The 27,836-nt window shown below is 36.5% G+C and overlaps 2 protein-coding genes across 10 annotated transcripts in view; both read left to right on the forward strand.

The window, feature by feature from the left end:
• The window catches only part of LOC306843785 (vacuolar protein sorting-associated protein VTA1 homolog), a 30,472-nt gene extending 26,512 nt beyond the window's left edge, over nt 1-3,960 (forward strand). Inside the window, exon 7 of one of the 2 annotated variants that reach the window (XM_079375456.1) lies at nt 2,373-3,960. In XM_079375456.1, the coding sequence (XP_079231582.1) occupies nt 2,373-2,518 (146 nt within the window). In that variant the 3' untranslated portion in view covers nt 2,519-3,960. The remainder of the gene's footprint in view (nt 1-2,372) is intronic. The other variant, XM_079375455.1, reaches the window with a different exon arrangement.
• A 3,740-nt stretch (nt 3,961-7,700) lies between these two features.
• LOC306844015 (adhesion G-protein coupled receptor G6-like) overlaps nt 7,701-27,836 on the forward strand; it is a 35,951-nt gene continuing 15,815 nt past the window's right edge. For 4 of the 8 annotated variants that reach the window (XM_079375835.1, XM_079375833.1, XM_079375836.1 and 1 more), the window contains exons 1-4: nt 7,701-7,987; nt 11,320-11,408; nt 18,526-19,146; nt 23,142-23,207. In XM_079375835.1, the coding sequence (XP_079231961.1) occupies nt 7,986-7,987; nt 11,320-11,408; nt 18,526-19,146; nt 23,142-23,207 (778 nt within the window). In that variant the 5' untranslated portion in view covers nt 7,701-7,985. Of the gene's footprint in view, nt 7,988-11,319; nt 11,409-16,475; nt 16,830-18,525; nt 19,147-23,141; nt 23,208-27,836 lie in introns of all 8 variants that reach the window. The other 4 variants (XM_079375829.1, XM_079375832.1, XM_079375830.1 and 1 more) reach the window with 3 other exon arrangements.

The following is a 27,836-nucleotide window of genomic DNA, read 5'->3' on the forward strand; positions in this document are numbered from 1 at the left end:
AAATAAAAATTACTCAAATGAATTGATTTTCCTTATTTTTGTTGTTTTGAAGTCAAAAAGATTACTAACATAAGATATTAGTAGTATATATTAGATGTGACATCTTTTACCTTTTATGATTTTGGTTAAGTGTATGATATTATATGACACTGAATCAGTATGGTTTACTTCTGTTCTAATAAATAGGTTAAAAGACTTCGAATTAAATGAATTGAATCCCTTTTCTCAATTCATGCTGATCTAATCACTATTTTCAGAGTAGTTAATGGTGATCAGTTCTTGCAGGACAGTGATGAACAAGACCAGCAAACGAGCTGATATACCGACATGCCTCCAAGACAACTGCTCTGCCTACACCAAACAATAACAAAGCAATTACCAATTACAACAAGTACCAGGGTGAATCATGTCACTACAGTGTAACTGGAAAATGCATCTTAGTTAAACAAATCCTCACATCATAGGACCCGTACTTACCGGCAGTCACGTGTAAAGTCTTAATTAAGCTAGTCTTTTGTCCAGCTGCACCCACCAAACAGGCCTCAAATATTCAACTCATTCGTAATCCATTTCCAGTTATTTCTGTGTTATTTCAATTGATCAACATGCAAGTAGAATAATATTTGTGAATGACACAAAGATGAACCAGTTTGAGTCCCATAAATGCGCACATACACCTTCTGGTCCATATTTCACCCCCTCTACGGCCAAAATAAATGACGACCAAGGTCACAACATTGCCAGTGTAGTAACTTGTTGAAATGTTCTTGAAATCGAGCATTTCAGTTGAGAGAGTTCTGTGGTTATACTCTTCCCAGACTGTATGTATATTGTAGTAATCGAGGTGCAAGCAGTACTATCGAATGAGGCAAAAAATGTATTATGGTTAAATATTAATACTGGAGAGGAGACAGGATCTAGAGATCTTTGTAGGTTCCCAGAAATGCTGTACCTAAATCTATTTTGAAAGCTCACAAGTGCTTTGGTGGTCGTCTCTGTCCAGTTCATTATTTGGTTCCCACATTATGGATTCAGCTCAAACTGTCACTCAGAGTGTCACTGTGAGAGCCAGCATAGTTTACATTGTGGTAAAGGCATTCGTGCACCATGACTATAATATTTCACATGCCCACTGGCAAATGCCTTAACTTAAGAATTCATAAACTAGCTCAACCTCAGATCACCCTATAATTTAATGTGCTGGTGGGCACTGGAGGGACATGCATGTGTGAAATGGGTGCATGGCTTTCCCAGAATTTTCCCCTGAAAATCATTAAAATACTAGCAGAGAAGCTATCTGGTAATATGTCTCATATTATATTTATTTCGTTTTTATATTTACTAATAGATTATTTATAGCTTAAAGGGATACTCCACCCCAAAATGAAAATTGTCAATATTCACTTACCCCCATGTCGTTCCAAACCCTTAAAAGCTTTGTTTATCCTCGGAACGCAATTTAAGATATTTTCTATCCAGTCAATGGGACAGTCACAAGCCTCCCGGTTTTCATCAAAAATATCTTAAATTGTGTTCCGAGGACAAATGAAGCTTTTACGGGTTTGGAACGAGATGGGGGTAAGTGATTGATGTCTCAATTTTCATTTTGGTGTGGAGTATCCCTTTAATATACACTATACTGTTTAAAAGTTTGTTTGTTATTTTTGTTTTATGTTGCCTTACTAAGTCTGCATTTATTTAATCAACAATACAGTATTAATTATTTGACATTATTGCGATTTTAAAATAAATGTTTTTTAAGTTATTCCTGTGATGGCAAAGCTACATTTTCAGCAGCCATTACTTAAGTCTTCAGTGTCACATGATCCTTCAGAAATCATTCTAATATGCTGATTTGGTGCTCAAGAAACATGTCTTATTGTTATAAATGTTGAAAACAGTTGTTGTGCATAATTGTGGAAAAGGTGCTACTTTTTCAGGATTTTTAATGAAAAACTGTTGAAAAGAACAGCATTTAAAAAAATATATATTTTAAAAAGTTGCAAATTACTTCACTATTGCTTTAAATCACTGGTCTCAAACTCAATTCCTGGAGGGTCACAGCTCTGCACAGTTTAGCTCCAACCCTAATCAAACACACCTGATCCAGCTAATCAAGCTCTTCAGGATCACTAGAAACTTCCAAGCAGGTGTGATTTGGAGCTGGTTAGAGCTAAACTGAGCAGAGTTGCGGCCCTCCAGGAATTGAGTTTGAGACCAATGCTTTAAATAGATCAATTTCTATGTGTCCTTGCTGAATAAAAGTGTTAATTTTTTTTTTTTTTTTTTAAAAAGGGACCCAATACTTTAAACAGTAATGTGTGCGTGTAGTGTGTGTCAAGTTTAACTCGTGAAATATTTTCTTTTTACAGGTAATGAGCGGCTCACACCTGAAGACTTTACTCGGGCTCAGAAATACTGTAAATACGCAGGCAGTGCACTGCAATATGAGGATGTGGGCACTGCCATCCAGAATCTGCAGAAGGCCCTGAAGCTACTAACCACTGGCAAAGAATGAGACCATTGTGCTGTCCCCCTTAAAACCACTTTATCAGAGATCTGGCCCAGAGGAACTGAAAAGGGGCCTTTTCCTTAGCCCCATCTGTATCAAAAAGAGACACGCCACAGGACACCCCCCATCACTCAATACAACATCTGTTTCTGCCATATTGGATGTCAATAGTTGCTCATTACTAGACCGATGAGATACAGATACAACACTAAAAAATCAGGTGCATATGAAAGACCCTTTCAAATTGAGGAGTTCATACATATTCATGGTTTGAGGTGTTTTAATGTTTTTTTTTTTGTTTTTTTTCTGGCTTTACAACAGTTTGGTTAGATATGCATGGACATGTAAGCATGTCTCAAGATATCTCTTAAACAGGAATCTTCTCATCTTACCTCAAGCTCTCTGCAACATGAGCTTTAGAGACACTTTGCCCTTAACTACTTTTAGTTATGCTTCAGGTGAAAGGATTCTGCAGTTAGTTTACCTAGTAACTGTTTTCTGCCGTTAGTTATGCATTGCTACTATCAACAATAAATCTTTTTTGGTCAGCTCTTTTATTGGTCATTTGCAGTGCATGTTTCCTTCATCCTCATTAAAAAGGAGCATCTCACATTTAGCTTTTTGGTGGTTGATTATTAATTGTAGTCGTCATATGCTGCTTTCCAAGGTGTATGCATTGAATCACGTGAACTATAAGCATTGCACACATGCAGTTAGAACACGAATAAGGATTATAATAGTGTTAACTTTGGAACTTTGCTCAGACAGCCTTAAATAAATCAATGGCAATTCTAAACCAAATCAATCAAAAATGTGTATAGATTATATGGCTGAATTAAATTAAAAAGACTTTCAGTCATTTTCTTACTGAAGCCGTTTATATTACAGAATAAATCTAGTAATTGCAACTTTTTCTTTTTCAGGTCAGATATAAACCCAAAAGGGAGTTAACATCTCACAGTTAGATATAAACTCAGGTTTGTGAGAGAGTCAGAATTGTGAGTTTAAAGGTGGGGTAAGTGATTTATGGAAGCCAATGTTGATATATTTCAATTTCGGAGGTTCAACCAACTCTGAGTTTAAACTTGAACTCAGAGTTGACTTACTCTGAGATGGGAAACTCTTGAGTTTTCGGTTACAGAACAGCTGAACTGAGTTAGTTTACTCAACTCTGAGTAGGTTGACTCTGAATTAAGTGCGTGCACCATGACTATGAAAAGTCATGATCAGCGGAGCGCCGAAATTACGATTCACCATGGCAACGGCTCCCGCCAAAAAGACGTCAGCGCGAGTACTACAATGCCTAGCTTTAATTCTTAATAACTGTCAATAACTTAATAACTGTTATAATATCAGAGGTGAAAACTGTAAATTATTGAACTAATGTTCATTTTAATGGTATCCCATGGCCAAAGACAGAAAAAAGAAACAAGAATGTGGCAGCAGCTAAAAAGGAAAGTATAAAAACACAATTCAATCAAGGTAAAGCTTTAAACATGAAAGGTCCATGGGTGTGGGCTAAATGCATGACTTTACAAACATTTGACATTAAATATCATTCAATGTCTATTTCAATGCGCTGTAGTTTTTTTCCACAGTCTAAACACTCTTTTCACATAGGCTAATTAAATATTCTCTAATCCAACCAGTTACATTTCTTAATTAGAGTAATAAAATGAACTACTGACTTGTCGACAGCAAGAAGGCAGAGGGAGAACCTGCACCACTGACGAAAAGGAGATGGTCAAGTATTGGAAGATTTCTAAAATCCAAAAGTAAAAAGAATTAACTTTTGCTTTTGTATTAGGAAATAAAGATGACCAAAAAAATAGTGAATAATTTGTTTATTTAACAGCTGTGGTGGTGGTTACGGCTGTACTACCCCTCCATCTGGCATCCTTCCATTCCATAAAGTAATCGGTTTAATTTTCAGAAGGGGCGATGGTGGGGATATGCTTGTCATCAATGCATTCAACCACAGCGGAAATCCTGAAGGAAATTCTGATTATTGGGTTATTTCCAGACGTCACAGAAAGATGTTATCAAGTGCACGTCATTTATCAGACTAGCCTCATTTAAACCGATTTTTACCTCACTGACCTTTGAAACCCCTCTTTGATGGATTTGTGCAGGAAAAACATTCTCAGAATGAGTGTGAGAGGGATGCACACTTTCCTTAAAATCTGCATACAGTGGACTTATAATGTTCTCTGCATCTCCGATGTTTTAAAGTGCATTTTTCTTATTTTGCAAATTATCTTCCAATGGGGTAAGAAATTTAAAATATTATTGTTTCCGTTTGCATTAAGATTATTTTTCTTACCCTATGGTGGACAATTTTACTTGTTTTATGTAAAATGCACTTAAAAGGAAAATCCCCCAGGAAACAAGACTAAATGTAGACCATTTTTCATATATAAACTGCATATTAAGAATTTTTAGATATTTGTACTTGAAATAAGACAAAAATACTCAGTAAGAAAAGCAATTTTACAGCGTGAATTAATGAATGAGGTATTAAAACATTGCTAACACAAGGGGGAGGAGACGGAAAGAAACTCTGGGTTTACCAAAGAAAACCTGCTCAAGGCCAGGTTAGGTTCACTCTGAGTATAAGTTACCTCTCTTTCAGAAACGGGCTTGACACAAACCTCCCATTTTGAAATGGAAAACCCAGAGTTTCCCTGATTTCAGGCTTAACATACTCCGAATTTTCACTTAACCTCCTTTCTGAAACGGGCACCTGGAGGGCAAAACGTCCATAGAATTGCAGCACAAGCCTGTCAATTTTCCATCTGTTTCACAGTCGCAAATATTTATATCACTTCTCAAATTAACAAAACAAAGAATAAAACTCGTTGAGTTCTCTCCAGCACTGAAAAGCTGATCCAATATTTACACGGGTCCTACTTCTTGCCTCATTGTTCCGCCGACATTTTCCTCCTTTTGTTTTTTTTATCTGCCATCTCTATCTTTCTGTCACTCAGCTCAGCGGTTCACTGAACGCTCTCTCTTCCACATCATGAGTAGACATGCCCCTTACTGCTGATTGGCTACAAGTTTGTTTTGGTACTCGACCCCGTTTTCTAAAACATTTTTGAAAAATTACATGCCCCACCTTTAAAACGTCACGATTACCCTTTTCTGTAGAAACAGACTTCCTCCTTCACTGTCATAAATGCTTTTTTGTTCATAAATAATGTTGATTTTTGAATCATTCCACGTGGCAGTAACAGTAAAATGTGCCGCAGTAAGGATTCCTGCAGACTGAAAGATGGGGATGATATTGTATTTCAAAGGCACTAAAGGTGATACACACTGAGTGTAGTTATGTTATGATGTGTCATTTTTTTACTCGTCACAACCCATTCAGCTCTATGCATGACTGAACTTGGTCAGTTCAGTGTGCATATTCAGGAAACATCTAATTACAATAGACAGTTCCTGTTGTTTTCTGCTCAACTTGTGATTGTTGCGGTCGCATTAGCGGTGTCACTGTTTTCCTCTCTTTCCACAGTTTAGCCTGAAGTGTAATAGAAAGGGCATTGCACTTATCTGGAAGTAGACTGAGCTATCACTGCATGCATCTGCATTTGCCTGAATCCTTTCCTGCCTCACTGTGGATGCAAATGAACATCACCTGGGATTTTCCATCTCACCTGTCTTACTTCTTTGTACTCTGGTTTAATTGGCTTAAGTGAATTTACAAAGTAATTATTGCTTCTGATGAAATCCATCTAGGACAGCATATGCATTTACGCTACAGCGGAGGATTAAACCATAACATTGTCTTTTAATCTTTAAAAATGAACCTTAAATTCTGAGTGACCACATTCATCAAATTTCCTGACTTTATAATCTCTTTTTAGTGTTGTTATAGTGTGTTTAAGGGTATTGACATTGACGCACACAGATAAAGTTTATGACTTGATCACTATCAGTGCTGTGGGAATAGAGAAAGCCGTTAAATCTTTTTTACCACCATGAATGCTGCATTATCATTAAAATGTACCATATTTTGCAATGGCTATTGAGCAGAACAAATGAGTAATTTGTGAACAGCAAAGAATTTGGAAGGATCGGTCAAATCTTAATTTCTGGCTCTGTAGTTGTTTTATATTCAAAATCTTCAGCCAAGTTCCTGTGTTATGGTGATACAACGTCATTGTGGCTGTAAATCTCAATACTAAACAAAACATATAAATGTAGCTAGCCTATAATAAATGTCCATGTTATTGTGTATGTGTTCTCACACCCACAATAGATCAAAACCTAACCGTCCCCTACAGGGGATCTAATTCAAAGAAAGAGGCAGGCTCTACATCCAAATAAAGGATGACAAAATGTGTAGTATTATCATTCATCAGCTCATATGCTTGTCGTAAACAGGAACTGGTTACAAGGACATAACCTGAGATTTCTGTGGAGCGTACTATTTGACCTGAATGTTGCAATGTAAGTATCTGAGGTACATGCAAATACAGTTATCCGACTTGTAAGAACTATCTAACTGGAAGATCTTCTCTGACGTTGAAAACAAAGTAGCTAGCATGGGTGACTGAGGACAAGCTCATCTTTACAATCCTTTTATAAGGTCTTTAACAAATTAGTAAGAAGTAATAATTTGTTCATGAAAATATAATTAGAAAAATGACTGAATTCTATACGCTATATTTTGTATTTTTATTTTCTGATTTATTTCAATTTAACAGGTAATTTATTTAAAATGTCATGAAAAAATGTGTATATAGCCTATATATATTATATAAAAGTCTCTTTCTCCCGTTTATAGATTTTTATATACAGTTAATAAAATGTAGTTAGTTATATATATATATATATATATATATAAAATAGCCTACATATTTAATATGTATAGTTTTTAAAAAGAAATCTAGTTCTCTTTTATATATATATATATATGTATATATATATATATATATATATATATATAGTGTATATATATGTAATTTAAAATTACACAAAAAACAATATTAATATTCAAATGTGTGTATACCTAAATAATACATTTAATATAAAGTAAATATATGCTTAATTATACATTGTTCTACATTGTTACTCATATTATCGTATTTAATCCTAGCGTACCAAACACTAATACAAAGTATTCATTATTTATTTATTTATTCTTTTTGGGGTCTCCTCGGGATTTCTCTCACTGAAGGGTGGGGCTCTATTGAGAACTGCCTCCAGCGGTTGGACAAGCACAGTTTTGTCTAGTAAACTCTTGTTAACGCTTTACCCAGCATCTGTCTGCTCGGAGAACAGGTTGATTCATCAAATATAGATAGTGCAATTAATTTAAAAATATCTCCGATGATGATATGTGTGTGTTAATCACTGGCGTGGCGCATGAAAGTTGATGGTGGGCTGCCTCTCAGAGTTCTCACAACTTGTTCAAACAGGAGGAGAGATATAATGCTTCTTCAACGAGACGAGCTTCAATGAAATCATGTAAGTGACTTTTACAAGCGACTTAGCCTAATGTTACATATTCAGACTAAATCTCAAGTAAATTAATCTTGTGGTTTTCCCTCTTTAACTTTCGCTGACAATAAAGGGCTCTGATTAGTGGAAATAGAATTTGACCACAAGATACGTTTTAATGAATGTTACAAATATCGTCTAAAATGAATCCTAATAATAGGCTACTATTAGAAACTGAGTTAGCTGTTAAACTGCTATAGCCTACGTGTTTTATTTATATTTTCTCTTTTTTTGAAACAACGTTGATATTCAAGTAGGTCATTTACTTTTATAAATGGAAAGTGCATGTAGTCTTGTTTTATGTATGTATTGTGCGCATTTAGTTGTATTTTTCCTCTTTTACTTGGAGTGAAATGTCCATAGCCCAAAAGAATGGGTGTCACATTACAATGTTGGTGGGCAGATGAATTGCTTATTGGACTTTTAGATTACCTCAATAAAACTGTAAATAACTAAATAGTATTTAAAATGTCTACGTCTAAATTATAGCTTCCACTCATAGTCTGTCTCTCTCACTATAGTAAGCTGCCTGCCTACACAGCGTTTTTAGACATCACAGACATTTGATGTCCGACAGTCTACTTGATTTTAAGGCACAACCATGAAGTAGGTTAATGCGGAATTTCTTAGGTCATTAAATGAGATGAGCTCATGTCAGAGAAAAATGAGAGAATGATGAATATCCCATTTACCTGTAGTGTTGACAGCTGTAGTGAAGTAATTAAAAACTGTCAAAGTGTTGATGTACTTTTCAGTTACATCTAAGGTTTAGGTAACTCAGTAGTAGCTCATATTAATGCTAATTCTTTTTATTTTGCATTATGGTTTTCTTAGCATGAGAGTCTTAGCATTTTGAATACCATAAGCGCCTGTTTCTGGTTTTCCAACTCATTTTTGCCATGATGAATCAAGTTCTTTATGCTGCTTGCACGGTCCCTTGAGTCGCTGACCCCATTCATGTGTATTTACATATGCTTAGGGGAGCGTTCTGAACAATATTCATATGTTCCCTAATGTCATGTATTACATGAATTTTATATGGTGGTCTCATTCTGATCACTCATGCCAAATGCATCACCTTACAGAGATGATATGAGGATGTTTATTTAAGGCTGAAAAATATGTAGTAACTGATTTGTAACAGTGATTTATGTCAGGGTGTTGACTTACATTCCTCTTAGATAAGATTCCCTTCTCGTTTCATAATTATTTACTCCACAATTGTGGCTTGCCTAATGAGTGCTACTGATGGCATGTTGTGGTTGTTTAATAAAATATGAATTCAGGGCCCTTTCTATTGTCCTGCTGACTAATTCTGCCTTCGCTAAACTGCACTGTGGGCTGAAAATAGAGATCTCTATTATCTTTTGACAATGGTGGTTAAAATGAAACAAGATCTCGGGACCTCACACAGTATTTTGTAACTTCACACACTTCAAGTCTTGGCAACAAAAGCTAACAGACTATGTGTTATTAACCATAGTATCAAATGAAGGATTGCGATAATCTCATTAAAACATAGTCTCAGATGGAGGGAATTTTCCATCCATTTATAATAATGAAGACATTTATCACCCTAATACTAATACAGATGAACAATGGCCAATTAAACAAATAATGTCTTGCGAGGTCTCTAGTGGTTGTCGTCTCCCGCTGGAATCTTCATTTTCCATAGACCTCGGATAATGACTCACCAGAACTCGCCGCCTTGGAAGAAGATTTCAGATCAGGGTTTGTTTGTTGAAATCCAGTTTCAAATTTGGTATCTTAATGTGGTTTGTAGTGAAAAGTCACAGATATGTGCAGTTGATTCTTCTGAGGTGGATGTGCAGATTGGTGCTATGTGCTTTCAGGAGTCTTTTTTTTATCTTTAAAAAACCAAAATCAACTCAAGAAGCCAAAAATTGTCCACGATATAGGGGTTCTTTTTCTGAATCTATGGTGCTACACGGAATCATTGAAGAGCCTTTATTTTCAAAATTATTGTCAACTTCCCTTTCCAGTAAAAACCTAAAAATTCTGTTTTTGCAGCTAGTCAACAATCTGTGACAAAAAGCTCTCAGAAGGACCATTTTAAAGTTGAAAACTGATGCTGATAGCGTCAGTAGCCTCTGCTAGAACAGCACAGTCTTTTTTATGAAGGAATGAGAGCAGGGACTCCTGGGCAATGCTCCATACAGTCCATTATTGTGGATCTGAAGAACCAAAATAGTAATCCATTCTGAGCAGGTTTTAGACTGCAATCATTGCTTTTAAGGGATGTGGAGTAGGTTCTTTTGTATTGCACATCTCAGTATCCTGACCTCTTTTTGAACATGGATGGACATTGGATGGTTAGTGCATTGTAGGGCTAATAAGAGGTTAAAGGGATAGTTCACCCAAATGTGACATTTTTTTCACACTCATTTTGACTTTATTACTTATGTGTAACACAAAAGAAAACCTTTTCCAAAATGTCCCTGATTTTTGCCTGCACTATGAAAGTCTAGACTCACTGATTTTCAAAATAATTATTTTGTGTTCTATATTACAGTCATGAGACGTTGACCGAATTTAAGTTTTTTTTAGGGGTAATTTGTCCATTTAAGACCATGAAACGGCATTGTAGTTTTAAGCATTATCATTTTCTTTTTTTTTAGATACTGGTTTTCTGTATAGCTAAATAGCTTTGTCAAGGTATCCTTCCATTTATTTTAGCATCTGTGATATTTTTTATACATGCATGAACCACTTTATTAGATAACACACTCTCTTATGGTTTTTTAGCCTCTGGTTTCCTGTCATTTCAAGTTTTGCTTTGTAAATAGTGGTGCGTCCCTTTGAAAACCTCACCATCCGTGATCTTTTTCAGCGAACTTATTATGGCTGACGTGGAGAGTGATTAGTCATTATGTAACGGGGCAGCTTTTGCATGGCTGTGGTCACCGTTCTGACAAGAAAAAAATGGTTTCCATGCCACAAATACATAATTTAAACCTTCAAAGTTCTCCCAAATTATAGACGCATGAATAAAGATATTGTGCTCCTGCGTGTGTGTGAGAGTGAGAAAAGCTAATGCATGAAGTGTTTTAAGTCAGTGACTAAGAAAGCCAGAGACAACAATTCATGACACAATTTGTGCAGTTTTTGCACAAATAAACTCTGAAGAATTTGTTTCCAAACATCCATCAAATAACGTTCCCGACTTTAACGGCAATGCATTTAATGAAACCTCTAATGCAGTTGTGGTTTTTGTGTATTTACACTGTACTAAAATGACATGTAAGTAATAAATTTAATTTGCTAAATGTGATTGGCAGGATTTCGTTCATCAGTGGTAGGTGGTGGAGATGGAAGTTCCAGAACGCTCTCGTAGTTTTCCTGCTGCTGCTCTGCTTTTCCATCTCAGGTAAAGGAGCTCTACAGTTATAAATGTAAAATGTAATAATGCAAATAGTGTGTTATTAGGAAATGTAAGCCATAGTTAAATTCTAATCTGAGTTTATATGTATATTTATTGCATATCATGCCAATCAACATTGCTTCCATTTCATGAATTCATCTTTTCCCCTTTTTGATGTCTTTATTTCATATTGTCAATTCATTGTTTCTCTATTCATTTTATATGTAATGTACATGTTTTAAACTTTCTCTCAGCTTCCTTACATTTCTTTAAATTACTTTCTTGCTAAATATCATGCTTTTTTAATCACCTTTAACATGCTTTTGTTGTCCTTGTCCTAGTCACAACCAGTTATACATAAAAAATATGTCAAAGTCATAAAAAAATTTTTTTTTTTAATAATGCCACAATCACTTTAGTTGTGAAGAAAGATCCTACATAAACTCCTCCATATATAAATAAAACAGGACCCAAGGGTGAGATCTGGCTCTGTCAGTGGTCTCACAGCATGTATTGATGGGCTAAACTGTTTACCGTGACTGCTTCTGTTTGTAGGCCAGTCATTACGCACAACATTTGTAGTTGTTTTTGTGAAGCTGACATAATCTTTGTTACTCCCGAGACCGAGTTATAATTCAGACGTGCTATTAATGATTTCAGAACCAAAAAACATGTCCTTAACTGGCAGCTTAAATCCTTTTTAAATCCAGCCTGTTGTTGCTGAATTTAAGTTCTCTGTGCGCTGCATATGAAAAGCATGTGTCTTTTTAATATTAGTCGCATACCATGGCTCGCCTGATTTGTTCGTACTGTTATATTGGTCCAAGAAGGAACGTTTACGGTCTTTGGATGCCTGTCAGAAATGGTTTAGAGCAAAGATCAGATTTAATGCTGGGAATCAGCATCAGGGAAATTTCTAAAGCACTTTAATAGTTTAAACAATGGACAAGCGAGTGCTAAAACAATGAAGTTCGATTAATGTAAGCCACAGCAAAAACAAATAATCAAATAATCTTGTGCGGAAAAGGCCAAGAGCAATTTTGAACATCATTTTAGGACGTCCGCCTCTCGTAGCCATTCCAGACCTCACTTAAATCACGCCTAAATCAAATGTAGTTCAAACTTGGAAAATTCTTGATGAAAAAACTTGTTGATTAGATCTGATTCGTCACGTTCAGTAAACAGCGCACACAGACTCTCCATCCCAGACATGGAAGCTTTACTGTCCTCGTGCAAGAGGTTGTCATTAAAACCAGATGTGATTATGGCGCATAGAGAGACCAACCCCTTTGTGCATAAGTTCACAATATGCTTTTGTTGCTTGTTTTCATACCGAAACCGCAAATGTACACACAACTTGTCACATGTTTGTTCTTGGATGCCCTTGTTTTTCTGCCATGCTACATAAGCCAAGGAGCCACGGGTGTGTTTATAGAGTTAAATCTCACTTAATCCTTATAACAGCTGCTCCATGTTGATCAAGAGCAACGCAAAAAAAAAAGGGCACAAGTGATGGACTCAATTAAGGAACAGTTCCCCCAAAATGAAAACAATATCCTTTACTCACCCTCATGCCATTCCAAGCCCATGTTATTTTTTCTTGATTCCATTAAACACTAAATTAAATGCTGGATGTCTGAGCTGTTTTTCCCATACAATAATTATATGATTCAAAATGATAAAAAGCCTCATAAAACTGTTATAAAAGTAGTCACATTTATATGTTAGTGCGAGAATTATTGTGGGATTATAGAGCATGTGTTATGGACTACTTTATTGACCTTCACTTCATCAGCAGGCACTTCACAACTTTTTTAAAAAGAACAGCTTGGACATTCTGCCTTGTGTCTCCTTTTCTTTTTCATGAAAGAAAAAAATAACAGGCATCCGTAGTGACAGAAAGGTGACTAAATGATGACAGGATTCACATTTTTGGGTGAACTGTTAATTGACCCTTGGCAGATGAATGCTGCACACCTGAGGTACAAAGACAGCAGGTAAACTGCCAGGAGAGAGAGAAATACACTTCAGGATTAAAGCTTTCACAAAATGTGACTCTGCTGAAAGGGCTATTTTTAATCTCCCAGGCCTTTTTAGCCTGAGATCCATGTATCTGGCATTCCATCTTTTGGCATCTTCCCTAAGCGCCCTTCTTCTAAAAGGACATTTTGAGATCAAAGCTCTCCTTTTCTCCTGTAAAATCATGCAGGCATTCTTTCATTGACCTTCATTTCATCAGCAGTCACTTCACAACACTGCGCAAATCCCATTTTATCACCTGTATTTTATTTTATTTAATTTTTATTTTATTTTATTGGTATCACTGGATTGCAAAAATTAGGTAGTAAACCAGTGCCTTTTTGAGTTAATTACTTTCTTAAACATTATTTTTATACAATTTTAAATGTGTTTAAGTGTAATTAATTACATGCACAATTAATATATTGTAATACATGTATGTTATAATTACACCTTCAAAAAGATAACAGGGTTGACATTACGTATTACATTTCGTTTTCAACACATTTAACGCTATTACACTCAGCACGTAGTGAAAGTTGTTATCAGCTATTCATTGTTAAAGATGTTTTTACGCATAAGGATATGAACCAGACAAATTGTACTTATTTTGAATGATCTCACTAGTGAGTAAATGACCTTAGAGTGCAGTGATCCTGTTTTGTACAGTTTGTGCAAATGAAATTCATTAAAAAAGGCAGGTGACGTGTTGTACTGAGATGAATCCGTCCCGGGTGGGAACCAGGATCTGAGCAGCACACCATATATTGTGCCAGTTAGAGCTGTGGCTTCTGTAGCACAGTTAGTCGTGCCGCTTTTTACTGTGGCCCACTCCGACAGCTTTGCACACAACTATAAAACAGCAGGATATTCCAGTAGCGTGATTCCATCCAATAGTGATTTCAGCCTTTTTCTGCAAAACACTCATAGGCCACTTGTCAAAAGCTGATCCCATTCCTTGCTTGTTTAAATCCCAGGCATGATGGCGGAAAGAATGATCTTTTTTCCCTCACCTCTTTACTTGTTTTTGCTGGACAACTGTGATGAATTTTCCACCGTTTTCTGTCCCAGGTGTATCGAGTGGGGTCTTATTTGTGGTGGGTTTTGTAGTGACCCAGTTCAGACTGGTCTGACATTCTGATTTGTGCGGTGCATTTGATCCTCCAGGAGGGACCAGGAGAATGCAAATGTGTAGAAACTTTAGCTTACACTCCATAAATACATTTATGTTGTTTGCATGTAGAGCCTGCTGGCTTTTCAATATGAAATAAAATAAAAAATGAGGTAGTTACATTTATAAAATCTATTTAGTTCAATTGTTTTACAGTTTATAACTTGCAGCGATACAGCCAACGATCGTTTTGCCTTGTAGCCATAACACATAATGTGCTACACTTTATTAAATTCAGAATCACTCTCCAAAAGTAATTTTAATCACATATTTTGCCTTTTCTTATTTAGTTTAATTTAAAGTTAGGTTGAATGCTGGCACAGGGCTGTGGGAAACAAGCACAAGCGAAATTTCTTATAGTGTTATTCCATTAAGAAATTATCTGTTAATTTTGTACATTTATAAAACTTGACCTGAGGCACACAGTAACATTTCTGCAAGAGAATGTGTGTATATCGCTGTTATGTATGTTAGTAATTTGTATCCTTTAAAGTTCATTTACATTTACCTTGTAGTGTATTTGGTCTGGACCTGACTTAGACATACTTAAGGTAGCTTAAAATGCTTTAAAATAGCTAAAACAAGAAAAATTAGTTAGAAACAACTTTAACAACTTGAGATATATATATTTTATACCATACATATTTTATTCTGTAACTTTCTACCAAATTTGTTAGAGAGGGAACAAAGTTCATAATTTGCAACAGTGATACTGTGCATTCATAGGTTTTCATAAAAAGACATCTTTTGATTCTAGAAATGCTTTTAAATATCTGACCACTTTGAAACCGAATCAGAAAAGAGAAAAGTGTGTGGTTTTGGCTTCTTGACAGTTTGGATTGAAATGTAAGTGGTCTGAAATTCAGCCTTTATATCAACTGTCCACTCTGGTGAACACAAGGCACGTAATGACTCAGGTCTCTGAAGAGAGCGAACTCTGTGGTTTAGTTTGTGTCCCCTTAAACAGATCATTTTCCCTTTCTAGGGTGAATGCCCTTATCCTTCTATTCTATTAGAGAGCAGTTCTCATCATTAAAGTGCTTCAGCTTTATTGTTCCCCACCTGGAATCTGTGTAAAGCCATCAAATCCCATATTTCCTGTTTCTCCTGAGGTACAATGACTATACCTGCAAGTTTCAAACCAACTACTATGAATACCTTTTTTTATGGCCACTAGTGGACCTTTATTCTTGGATGTTTTATGCAAAGAGTTTTAAAATTTCATGCATGAAAATTCGATTTGTTGTTCTCAACAATATCGTTACTGTAAAGGAAAAATTGTTTCTGCAGAAAGAAAAAAAGCTCATGGAATATTATTTACTTGGAGAGCACATAATAAATCTTTGAAATTAGTTTGTCCTTTGACTGTTGGATTGGGTTATGAAATTTAACCCTCGGTAATGTTTGTTTACTTACATCAAGCTTGTCCTGAGGAAGCCACTGCATCTTGAGAAAGTTTAATTGCTCAGCGCTGCTCAATTTGCCAAAAAGTGCTGTGGTTTTTGCTTATGTGCTTTTCGGGACTGTATGAACAGAGGCCATTGTCTCTGAGTCAAGTTTTTTTTTTTTCCATTGAAGCCTTCACATCCGAGAGTTGCCTTGAGGGATCTTAAAGATATGGTTGGTGACGTTGATCATAAGTCCATGAGATGGTTCAAGATTCTAGGTTGTCTTAATGGGAAAATGGCTCCAGGACTCCAACAGAAACGTACCATATCTCGATCAAACTTGATATCTGTCTCTCTTGTTCTGTCCTTGTCGATGCACTAACCCAACGGCTGTCTAAATGCATCTTCCTGTCACCTGACTCCTCTTCTGTCCTTGGCCTCTTCTAATACCTGTCCTTTGCGAGCTAAAGTGACATGTGACCTGTTTGCTTGCAGTAGCACAGAGCTGCCAGAGTAGCGTCAGCTGCAATGTGGTGCTCACCGACTCCCAGGGCTCTTTTACCTCCCCCTGCTACCCCAATGACTACCCACCCAGTCAGGCCTGCAAGTGGACCATACAGGCCCCGACCGGCTTTATAGTGCAGATCACCTTCCTAGATTTTGAGCTTGAGGAAGCGCACGGCTGCATCTATGACCGCATCGTCATCAGCACTGGCACGAGCGATGCCAAATTTTGTGGCTTAACACCCAATGGACTAACTCTCAACTCCAGTGGCAATATGATGGAGATTTCCTTTAACTCAGACTTTAGTGTCCAAAAGAAAGGCTTCCATATCAGTTACAAGCAAGGTATGTTTATTGCATGGCGAGCTCTTCACAGCATGTTTATTTATCTAAGATGTTTTAATTGATCCTTTTTTTTATCTTTCATGATTGATTTTAAGGAATCATTTAATTTATTCATATTTATTTCATAATTTATAATTAAATAGATTTTTTTGTATCCTGTTATGGTTTATTGGATGCCATTAATTATGTTTCGTGGCTTAAAAAAAAAACTGATAATCTTTCCCCACAGCAAAAGCAGTGTTTTAATGCAGTGAATAAACATCAGACATCATAGATATTATCAAGATTATGTTGCTGAACTCTATCGCTCCGTTTCATATCACAGCTGCTCACATCATATTGCTTTGCCATTCACACTATCAGTATCATCTCATTGAGTTCTTATGACCACGGTCACAATCATTTAACTAGAGTTATTTATTCAACACTTCTCTTATTCTGTCTTCAAGTTTTCAGCCTGCAAAGTATTTTAATCAATGGTTTTTTTCTTGTTTTTCAGAAAAAAACCACTCATTTATTCATTTAATTTTGTTACCTAATAAGGCTAGTTTTCAGATAATAGATTTCCCAGATCCCAGATTTTTCATAAACGAATGGATGCCTGTTTTTGGAACAGAATGATGTGAACATTGTGGGGTGGAGGTTGGGGCTTAAAGAAATATTTATTTTTATTATCAATGTTGATAACATTTCTGGTAGTATAAGGTAAAGTGCAAAATAATACATTTTTAAAAAGTGTCTTTTTTAACTCTGAGGTGAAAACAATAAACTAAATGTAAAATTGTTATGTTGGTTTAACTAGAAGACATGATTTTTGTAGAATTTTTTTGAAACATGGAAAGAGTTTGGGAAGTCACACATTCTATTTATTTAGGGTTGTAATTCTTTTTGTGAACAAAACTACAAATTCCTAGGTGTAGGCTCATTATCAGGCAACAAGGGTGCCTGTATAAACTGAAGGACACAGTTATGTTCAATGGAAAAGCACACAATCTTAAGAGAAATAACAATCTGCAAAAATAACCTTTGTTATGAAGTCAGACAGGTGTGAAGGTACCCGTTAGTACCCAGTAGCTTACAGATTTAGACACTGTATTTTCTATTACCTTTCCAGTGAAACAGGTTTGAAATGAAACACCTTTGAGATCGAGCTCATTAGTGTTTGGTGTCTAGCAAACCTGTTGCTTGTTCTGTGATCAATAGCGTCAGATGTCTGGTTATGTCAAAAAGCATCATGAATATAGAGTGCAGGGATCTAATAGTACAACTGGAGGTGTATTTTTCCATTCCAGATTGCTTGTGGTTTTTATAGTGAGATGGCCAACAGACACAAACTTCCGCCAATTTAAATGAAATGTGTCAGCAAATCTGACTTAAAAGAGGTGTTTTAACATGGACAAAAGAATATGATTGTCCGGTTTGGAAGAAGGTTAATAAGCTTGTCTTAGAGTGATTAAATATAATGTTCCTGACAAACTTGGATGATTTCAGACATTAATGTTTCTCTTTTCTCATGTGTGTAAAATGAAACAGTTACTCTATATTAGCTGATGCTCATTTGAATTTAGTCTGTGTTGTCCTGTTTAACCAATTTGGAGATCATAAAGAGGTTTGAATGAACCATTTTCTATTCCACAATAACTAAGTGCATGCGTTTGTGTCATATTTTAAGATCTAATGTTTTTCACTCTTGCAGTGGCAGTGGCACTGAGGAACCAGAAGGTCACGATGCCAAAAAGCAGCAAGAATGTAGTGAGAGTGGCCAATTCAGTCTCCATTCCTGTTCTCACTGCGTTCACTGTGTGCTTTGAGATCGCCCGCACGGCCCAGAAAAGTACAGAGACCATCTTTACCTTGTCTGATGCTGATGGCACATCCATTTTGGCATTTGAGAACACAGGCAGAGGCATGGAGCTGTTCATCAACGGTTTCTACTGCTCTGTAAACGACCTGCTCACCAGCTCAGACATCACATCCAGCATGACGCCCATCTGCCTCACTTGGACCAAGTCCACCGGCTTTGTGGCAGTGTACGTTGGAGGCCACTATCGAGCCAAAACCTGCGCAGCCTCTCAGGCTTACACCTTGCCGAGTGGGGGAATCCTCCAGCTTGCAGGAAAAGGGTCAAGCTCGGTCAGTGTGGATGATCAGAATTTGGATGGCTTCATGTACAATTTCCGATTGTGGGATTACGCCATGCCCTACTCCGAGCTGTCTGCCCTCACCTGTGATGTTGAGGGAAACGTCATTGACTGGGATCATCGCTTCTGGAATATCCCAGGCAGTTTCACGCAGACCGACAGCACTCTCAGCTGTAGTGAGTATACGGTTTTAGTTCTATTGTGTGGAAGCTGATTTATTATAAATTAATAAATGGGAGAGATTAAATTGAGAAGCCATCATACACAACTCCGTGCCTTATTGTTTTGCCCACTAGTACCATTTTTTCTTAACGTATGAGATAAATGAAATAATAATCTATTCAAATGTCAAATTAAAACATTTATTAATGTACAGTGGTATAATTGGCATTGGAATAAGCCATTACACAAGGTATAAGAGAACAATTTTGTTTGTCTGATGAATCCAAAATCTGAAATTAGTTTCTAATAATAATCATTCATAATAATTTCATCTTAAATGCACCCAAGATGCATTAAAAACACATTCAGAGGTGGCCACAGAACGAATATGACCACATTTAACAAAGATGCGCATGCTAAATGTTGTGTGTTAAGTCTATACAACCACACATAATATGTAAGTGTTGTTTTCCATTTTACATAAATAAATGTCATTGTATCACACTGGAAATGCAAGGTGAAAATGCAATACAGCTAAAGGATATCCAGATACTTTCCAGATACAAATGGATGTTAATGCCAAGTTTAAAGGGGCCCATTCCTTGTGTACTTTCTGATAAACTAAAAATGCAGAATGAATCTTGAGAACCATTTCTTATCCCTCTACCTTAAACTTTTAAAGTCCTTCAAATGCCCTCCAACTCTCAGCGTAGAGGAATGAGCTTTGGGAGGAATAGAGGAAAAGCAGGCATGACTCACATGCATAACAAGCCTCACCAAGGACTGCTTTCTTCCACTTAGTTAGGTTCCTGAAACTCTAGATGCCCAGCACAGCTTGGGTCAGCAGCCCATGGAAAAAAGTGTCGCTTTTAACTATGGCGCCTCAGATCAAAAGTATTAACTCACTCAGTAACGTTCTGTGCCCTAAGACAGATAAAGCCATACGTCCTGTGTGAACATTTGGTCTGTGTTAGTCTTGGAAGTTGTGCTGGAATTATTTTCTCTAGATAACCTGTTAAATCGCCTATATAGATCCCTGTTAAAAGTATTTGCTTGTCAGGAGAACATCAGAACAGAGAGGGTACTGATTCCTCATCAGAGTTCCTTTAGATATAACTGCTCATATGCAAATCATAAACAACACATTGTCTTTTTATGTTAATGTGGGCATCAAAGCTCTGAAAATGCTTCTCTTTTTTGACAGTTTCTTCATTGCAAATTTTATTATTAACATGAAAATAGTGTGAGTAAAAAGTTTAATTGTAAATATACATGAATGTCTTGATTTCCCTTTTTTTTGCTTTGTGTCCATCTTGTGCATCACAAATTAGCTTTTTTATAAAGTAATTAACTAGGATAATCAAAAATATTATATAGCCTGCAAAAGTCATTTTTTGTCTAGTAAAACATCTTTAAAAGAAAATTAATTAGCTTGAGAGGTAAAATTGTGTACGGTAGCAAGCATGAATGTTTTATTTGATTTGTCCTACTTTTGCTGACGACCGAATGATTTGAAAATGATAGCCTTGACTGGTCACCATCCTGTGCATCACAAATTTCACAAAAGTCATAAATAGTGCATCTTTTTTTCTTGTTTGTTTTCAATTATTTGATTATTTTATCAAAAAATGTTAAACTATTTGGCTCAAGGTTTAATTGGATGTTGAATCCAAGATTTTCAATGTGGACTTGTATATACAGTGGTTAATGTTTTCAAAAGCTTTTTAATTATCTGTCCATTTCAAAGCATGAAATTCCTTTGAGAGATACTGTATGCAATTTACAGACGTATCCCTGCCATTGGCTAACTTCAGTTGAATTAAGTGCTTATGCTAACTGTAGTTTGTAAAGGCAACTAATTTCTCGTCTTCTTTTGCAGTCTGTTACCCAAATTGCATTCACTTAACAGCTTCAGCTAGTGGTGAGTGTACTGCTAACATGCCTAATATGTGTGTAATTGCTTGCTTTGAGCTGTGAAGGTCATGCATGACGCTTACACAAAATCATTCAACGTGTGGCTGTACCTATAGATGCTTTTTGCACAGTGTAAAGTGTATTTTCTGTAAAATGTTCTTACTGACGGACATTTGGAAGGCTGATGTTTATTGACATATACTTCTGTTTACTCACTCGCATGTCGTTTCAAAAAGGTATGACTTTCTGTACTTTCTGCTTTTTAAGGACACAAAAGGTTAACTTCCAGTATGCCACTGATTGCTTCAAGCTTCATAAAGAATGCAAAAGCATTGATCACATGATTAACTGAGAAGATCTGATTCCTTCATATGTTAATGATGCCGTTTTCATTTTGGAGCTTCATTATTTTGAAAAGAGTGACTAGAATATTTTTAGAAATGTACCTTTTTGGTACTCTACTAAAGAAAGTAATACAGGTTTAGGACGAAATGAGGCTGAATAAATGAACTACCCCTTTACATACATTCTTTTGTTCCATTCATTCATTTAGAAGTTTTGCCATTTCAGTGCTAGACCTATTCCAGGGCATTTTTGCTTTTAGCTGGCATTTTTTTTACCTTGACAGGAGCAGCGCAAGACCCCCTCAGCCCTCTGCAGACAGTTAGACGCTGGAACCTATGACACATAACTATTTCCTTTGCTCAGTTACAACCAGCTGTGCTTGTGATGTTGGCATAAAGTCAAGAGGCCCGTGAAGTTGAGCCCCGAGCAAAACTAATGCTGTCACTAATAAGCATGCTTTTAAAACACTACCCTCCCCTGTCTTTCCATTGGCTACTCATGTGGTTCCCTCTCATCCTTTGACAAGACCAGTAGGAGACGGCGATCCCACCTTGCATGGAAATGCAGCAGAGGAGTCTGTCCATAGAGGTTTTTTCCCCTCAGCCTTTAACACTGAACATCAGGATGATCAGAGACTCTGCCCTATAACACTAGGCAGTTTTCGCAATGTGACTTCTCCGTTAATATATTAAAGAGCTCTTAAAGTTACCCTACTACTTCATTCCTATGATCTACAATGGATTAGTTCCTCTGTGTAGTTTGACACCTGAATAAAATCATCTTTATTACATATGACTGGTGCTCAGAGCTTAAGTCAGAGTTACATTGTATTTGAAAATGTCAAATAATCAGCTTTTGTTGGAAACAATAACATTTTGATTTGCATGTAAGTCCTTTAGCCATCTTAAAAGGTGAAAAATATCAAACAGATCTGGGAAAAACTTTCAAATTTTTGTCCGTTCAAAAGGTTTATTGACTAGACTTTTGGTCATTGCTCCAATCTTCAGCTATGCTCTGATGAGGATTTCATTGACTAAAGCTTAACCAATAGATTTGCATTGCAAGTTGAGGTTTTGCTTTTGCGGATTTCCTCGCTTTTAAATTATTTTCAAGATTTGGTGTCTTCATGCGTTCAAGCATGTTGTTTAGACACAGCTTGAGCTTTATGTCAGAGGATGAATTGGAAAGATTTGAAAAGCAAAATAATATGTGATTTGGTATTTCACACACCCCTAATGGATTTGTGTTGAGAAAAGGTGGCATTTCTGGGCCTCGATCAAACCAGCCTGCAGAACATTTCTGTCATTCAACTGTGGCAAATGATTGAATTCCACCTTTGAGTCGCTGATGTTCAAGTTTCAGTGTGGACATTTTGAGGTCACATTCCATTGCCAAAGCCCAGAGGAGTGCTGGGAAATGTATAACACGATCCAAATCGAGTTCTAAGGTAGACTTGAATTTCTATTTGCGGATGTAAAAGAGAGAGAATGAGTATTTTTGACAGTGCTTTGGGAATGTCCAAGTCTGTCCATCTCAAACTTGATTCATTTTAGATGTATTTTTGTGACTTTGTGTAGCATTTAGATTTGATAATTTTTTTTCTTGAATTTTGAATATAATGTGATTTCTCAGTGTAAACATGAGGCATTCTCATGCTGGCAATTTATTTAGTTTCACTTTAGAACTGTTTATTTTTCAAACATTTCATTTGTTATAAAATGTCTAATGATCATTTTCAAATCTTTCTTAGGCACTGCCATAGCAACTCTTTCCCCGGGAACCACAGGTTGTGCTTCCCCAGGACTTGGCTGCCCAGGTAGGAAGAAATATTCTAATTGTAACTTTTCTTGCTGAACACATTCCTCAGAACATGTTTTACTAGATAATTAGTTGACCCATTATCAGCAAATATTGTCTCATCAAAGTCTTTACCTTTTTGACTCATTTATGACTTTGCTGATTAACATTATTCCTTTGTCTCTTAATTTCATTGCTAGTTTTAACATTAAAGAGTTTAACATACAACCATTTTCCTTGAAAATTATATGTAATACTTAATTGGCAAGTCGTAGTACTTGCGTAAGCATGACAAACAAAAACAGCTTGGCTTCCGCTCATTAAGACACCCCTGAACTGAATTGGTGGCCAGTAAACGTCTATCATCATCTGGGAGCCATGAGAATCCTCAGGCCTCCTGTCCATAGTAAAGGTCATTGTCCCATGCTTCTTTCCCACTGGTCTACTGAAATTTCATTGCATAATATTCATTCCCATGAAGTACAAAAATGACATATTCATGCCTGGAGATTTGAAAATCTTTCAATAAAGTTAGTCTTCTGGTGGAGAAATAAACTTTAACATCACTCATCACTGAACTATTATTGTCGTCATAATTTTTTTTTAATGTATCATGTTTGCAGAAGCAACCTATCATGGAGCTAAAATATCTTTGCATAGAAATTCATATCAGTGTATGTAGAATCATTGGTTTCTTCTATATAATTTCCTTCTTGAAATTTCACGATTAATTACAAATAACTGGCTGTCATATCTGAGGGGAAAAAAGCATTTAAATAAGGATGAACTGACTGTATGTATTTCTGAGGATGCACAAGGTAGAATTTGACCTATTGGGTGTTTAGAGAAAGTGACTAGAAGTTTGTGAGGAAAACATGAGAACTACCAAGAAAACATTTCCCTTTTCAGTCACATGTGTGACTCAGCAAGGGAAGTTAAAAACAGTCTATTGACAAATTTTTCTTGCCCTTAAATAGTTATAGAACATGTCATGTTTCTCATTTTTGGTTATTCTCTTTTTTTTTTTTCCATATTCATCTCACACTATGCTTGTAATGCACACAACTGTTCATTTGCTCCACCAGTTGTTCTTGCGTTTTTGGTTTCACTCTAACCTCCATTTAATGCCAGTGTGCCCTTTTTCCATCCCTGCCACCAGCAACATTAACTGTTACCACCGCATCCATTGCCACCACTAACATGATTCCTACTAATGCAACAACCCATGGTAAGGATTCACATCTGCCTTCTCATCATTTTATGCCTGTGTTCCTTTTGTTTTTATGAGGGTAATGTCGTTTGCCTAATGCAGAACAGGTGGTGGTCAACTCATCTGGAGAACATGAATATTAACTGTGAAAGTAATGTTCCGTTAAAAAAAAAAAAAAAAAAAGATGTTTTAAAAATGCTAGTGGCTGTGTTCCAGAATTTTGAATGCTTTTTTTAAATGCTCAAAAGTAGATTTGAAAAATTGCGAATGGGAATGGTTGCTTTACTGTATGTGGTGAGTTGGTTGAATCACAGCACTCTACTGATAATATCCCTAGTTTCTTTTATTTTTTTAAATCATCATTCAGAAGTATTTTTGGTTGAAATGCTAATTTCTGTCATATTGCAGTTTACAAGTGATTTAAAAGTTAGTAGATAGTATTAATTCCCTTTTTAAAATGTCCTTTTCGCTCTCTTTTTTTCTTTTGTTCTAGCACCAAATAATGTAGCAACAATGCAGTTTGTCTGAATTGAAATAGATGCCATATGGGGCGGTTTACTTTTAATAACTGGGGATGATTTCCTCAAAGATAAAAATGTTTAATCTGTTATTCATCCTTGTGTTGTTTACGATGACAAAAATTGTATTTGTTATATACCATCTTTTTCTTCACTGGTGTATTCCAAGTCAACATCTACTGGGTTATCTGACTTGGTATATTCCAAGTCAGATAACCCAGTAGATGTTAGTTTTATCATTTTAAAGATGGATGCATGTCAGTAGAGGTCATTATCTCTGTATTTTCTTCATCAGCTCTTACTACTACTCTTTCATACACATCTACTTCTAGCATGCCTCTAACCACAACTTCTGGTAAGCACATATCTAGGTTTCCTACTGTTTTATATTCTATTTAATGAGGTATGAGAAATGCCCTCACTAATACATGTGCGCGGCGACTATGCTTCTTTGTACCAATGCTAGCTCTACTCATACCAACTACTAGCGCTAAAACAACAACTACTGGTAAGATAACAGTTACTGATTAAAAGATTTAGCCATTAATATACATGTATGCTATGTGTTATATTGCCTTACTAACCAAACCTATAACATGTCTATGTGTGCCATCATTAGCACCAACTACATCACCTTTAGTTCAATCTAACCCGCCACCCATCAACCCTGGTAAGATATCACTTCTACAAAAGATGTATTATCAAATGCCAATTTTATTAGCTAAATTACTGAGTATTGTCTAGAATCTGCATTTACATCCATTTGATTGTAAGTTTCCAAGACCTGATTATTTTAACAGATTTACGTTTATTTGATGTACTGTAAGACTAGAAATATGTAAAATGTTTCTGTCATTTGGACGCTTAATGTGCTGTTACCTGCAATATTTAAAAAAATTATAATTTGGATAAAATAGTTAAACATTGTTTTGGCAGATACCTTGCCCAACAAAGATAAAAATAAACAAAATTGGCCAATAAACAGAAAAAAATTGCATGGCAGTATATGGACCCTTGTCTCATGTCCTCATGCATAGCTTTACTCTATGTGTGTTCATTTACCTAAACCATTCATCAGTCATTTAATCCCTTCATTCATCTGCAGCTGCTGCTACTAACTCACCTCTGTCCAACCGCAAAACCAATGGTAAGCCAAACCTGTTATCTCATGTCATAAATGGCTTGCTTGTGCTTACCTGGGGATTTCACTGCTAAACTTTCATTTTTATGGGCAGAATGGGAACTGCTAGCTTGCTTAAATGGGAACAGGAATTAAAATGTTTCTGGGGGCAGATGAAAGGCCTCATACCTATTTTTTATGCATGTTTTATATACTTATCGAATATTAGAATGTTCAGAAATAATTGTATAAATAAACACCATTCTAACTCTAATTTGTCAAGTGTGTGCTGTGATTAGCTTGTTTTTTTTTTTCAATTTGGACTTGACTTCTACTTCCTGTATGTATCTGTGAGAATCTTGAAAGCTTTTTGTATTTTTTTCAAGTCTTAGCAGTCTTTTAACACTTACCTTCACTCTTCTCTTTCATTGCATATTCTTAAATTCCCCAAATGTGTTCAACTAAAACCGTTCCTGGTAGCCAACCAACAGTTCTCTAGTGTTCTCTTGCTTTTAGCAAAGCTACATTTCAAAACTAACTACCATTCTTATTCTTTTACATTGTGCATAGCACGCTGTGTACTGTAATATAATCTATTTTATAATTAATGGCTTATTTATGATGCTAAAATGATCTTTCTATCCTTTATTCTGCCCTAACATTAGCATTGCTTTCCAAGCTAATTTCCTGAAATCCTATGTTTCTGCTTTCTTTCTGCTTTCTTCACAGTCACCAGCAATGTGTTAATGACTGGATTATGTTTGTGCTTTATTTCAAACCGTCATTGTGCTAACTTCTATATTGTTTTTTTTTTAGAATTGTTTTTTTTTCCAGGTTGTTTTTCCAGTATTTAGTTCTGTTGTATGGTGTACTGTATATCTACAAAGATAAATAATAGCCTGCTCTGACCTCTTCATTTTTACCAAATCCGGGATCCTCTGCTAAATAATTGAGCTGGAGCAGAAAAAGAGAGGGCTGCATTTTTGTGGTCACTGCTGCGGTTTACTGCTCGCGCTGAGACTCCATCCACTAGCTCTCCCCCTGCTAGGCCTCTTGTTGCTCCTGCACCCCGGGGCCCCAAAACATCACTCGGCTTCATCTCCACACCCCTCATCTGGCCCGTGAGGAAGAAAGTTGAGGCTGCCGTCACTCGACCACACAAACGTCCCGCCATCCATCTGACCAAGCCGCCTGCCCAACCGACAATAAGCATGACAAATGAATCCCACTTGCTGAAAACATCCACAGTGGCCCCCGTTGCCAAGAAAACAGACTCTACAAGCATGAGGTCAGCCTATTCCCAGGTGAAGCCTCCGTGGCAATCAGACACTCACAATCAGAGTGAAGAATTTGAGTCTTTCCAGGTGCCATCACACAGTAATCGTAAGAACAAGCCACTAGCTCCCCAACTGGTCCTGAGTGATAGTGACAAGAACAGCACGGAGATACTTGAGTACCCATCTGGTTTTGGCCCAGAGGCGTTTTTTTACGACATTGACTTGGATGATGATGTCTTCAGCCTGTTCGACTTTGATTCCACCTACTCCCTTGATGAAAGCTTGGCCACTGCCATCCCCCATAACATGTCTTTCTTAGAGGTAGAAAGTGTGCCTACTGTCAACACCACGACTTTTGGACCTATGAGACAGGCTGTTAGCAAACAAGATCATTTACACAGTCAGTCAGACCTTAGTTTACCCTGGGCTATGTCAGAGCTGGCACAGGTCTCAGAGCAGCAGGAGACAGACGGCAGCTGGACACTTATCCCATCTCCCACCATGTCTCTGGGAGGAACAGGTG

The sequence above is a fragment of the Barbus barbus genome (genome assembly GCF_936440315.1).
Source record: "Barbus barbus genome assembly, chromosome: 24".
Lineage (NCBI taxonomy): Eukaryota > Metazoa > Chordata > Actinopteri > Cypriniformes > Cyprinidae > Barbus > Barbus barbus.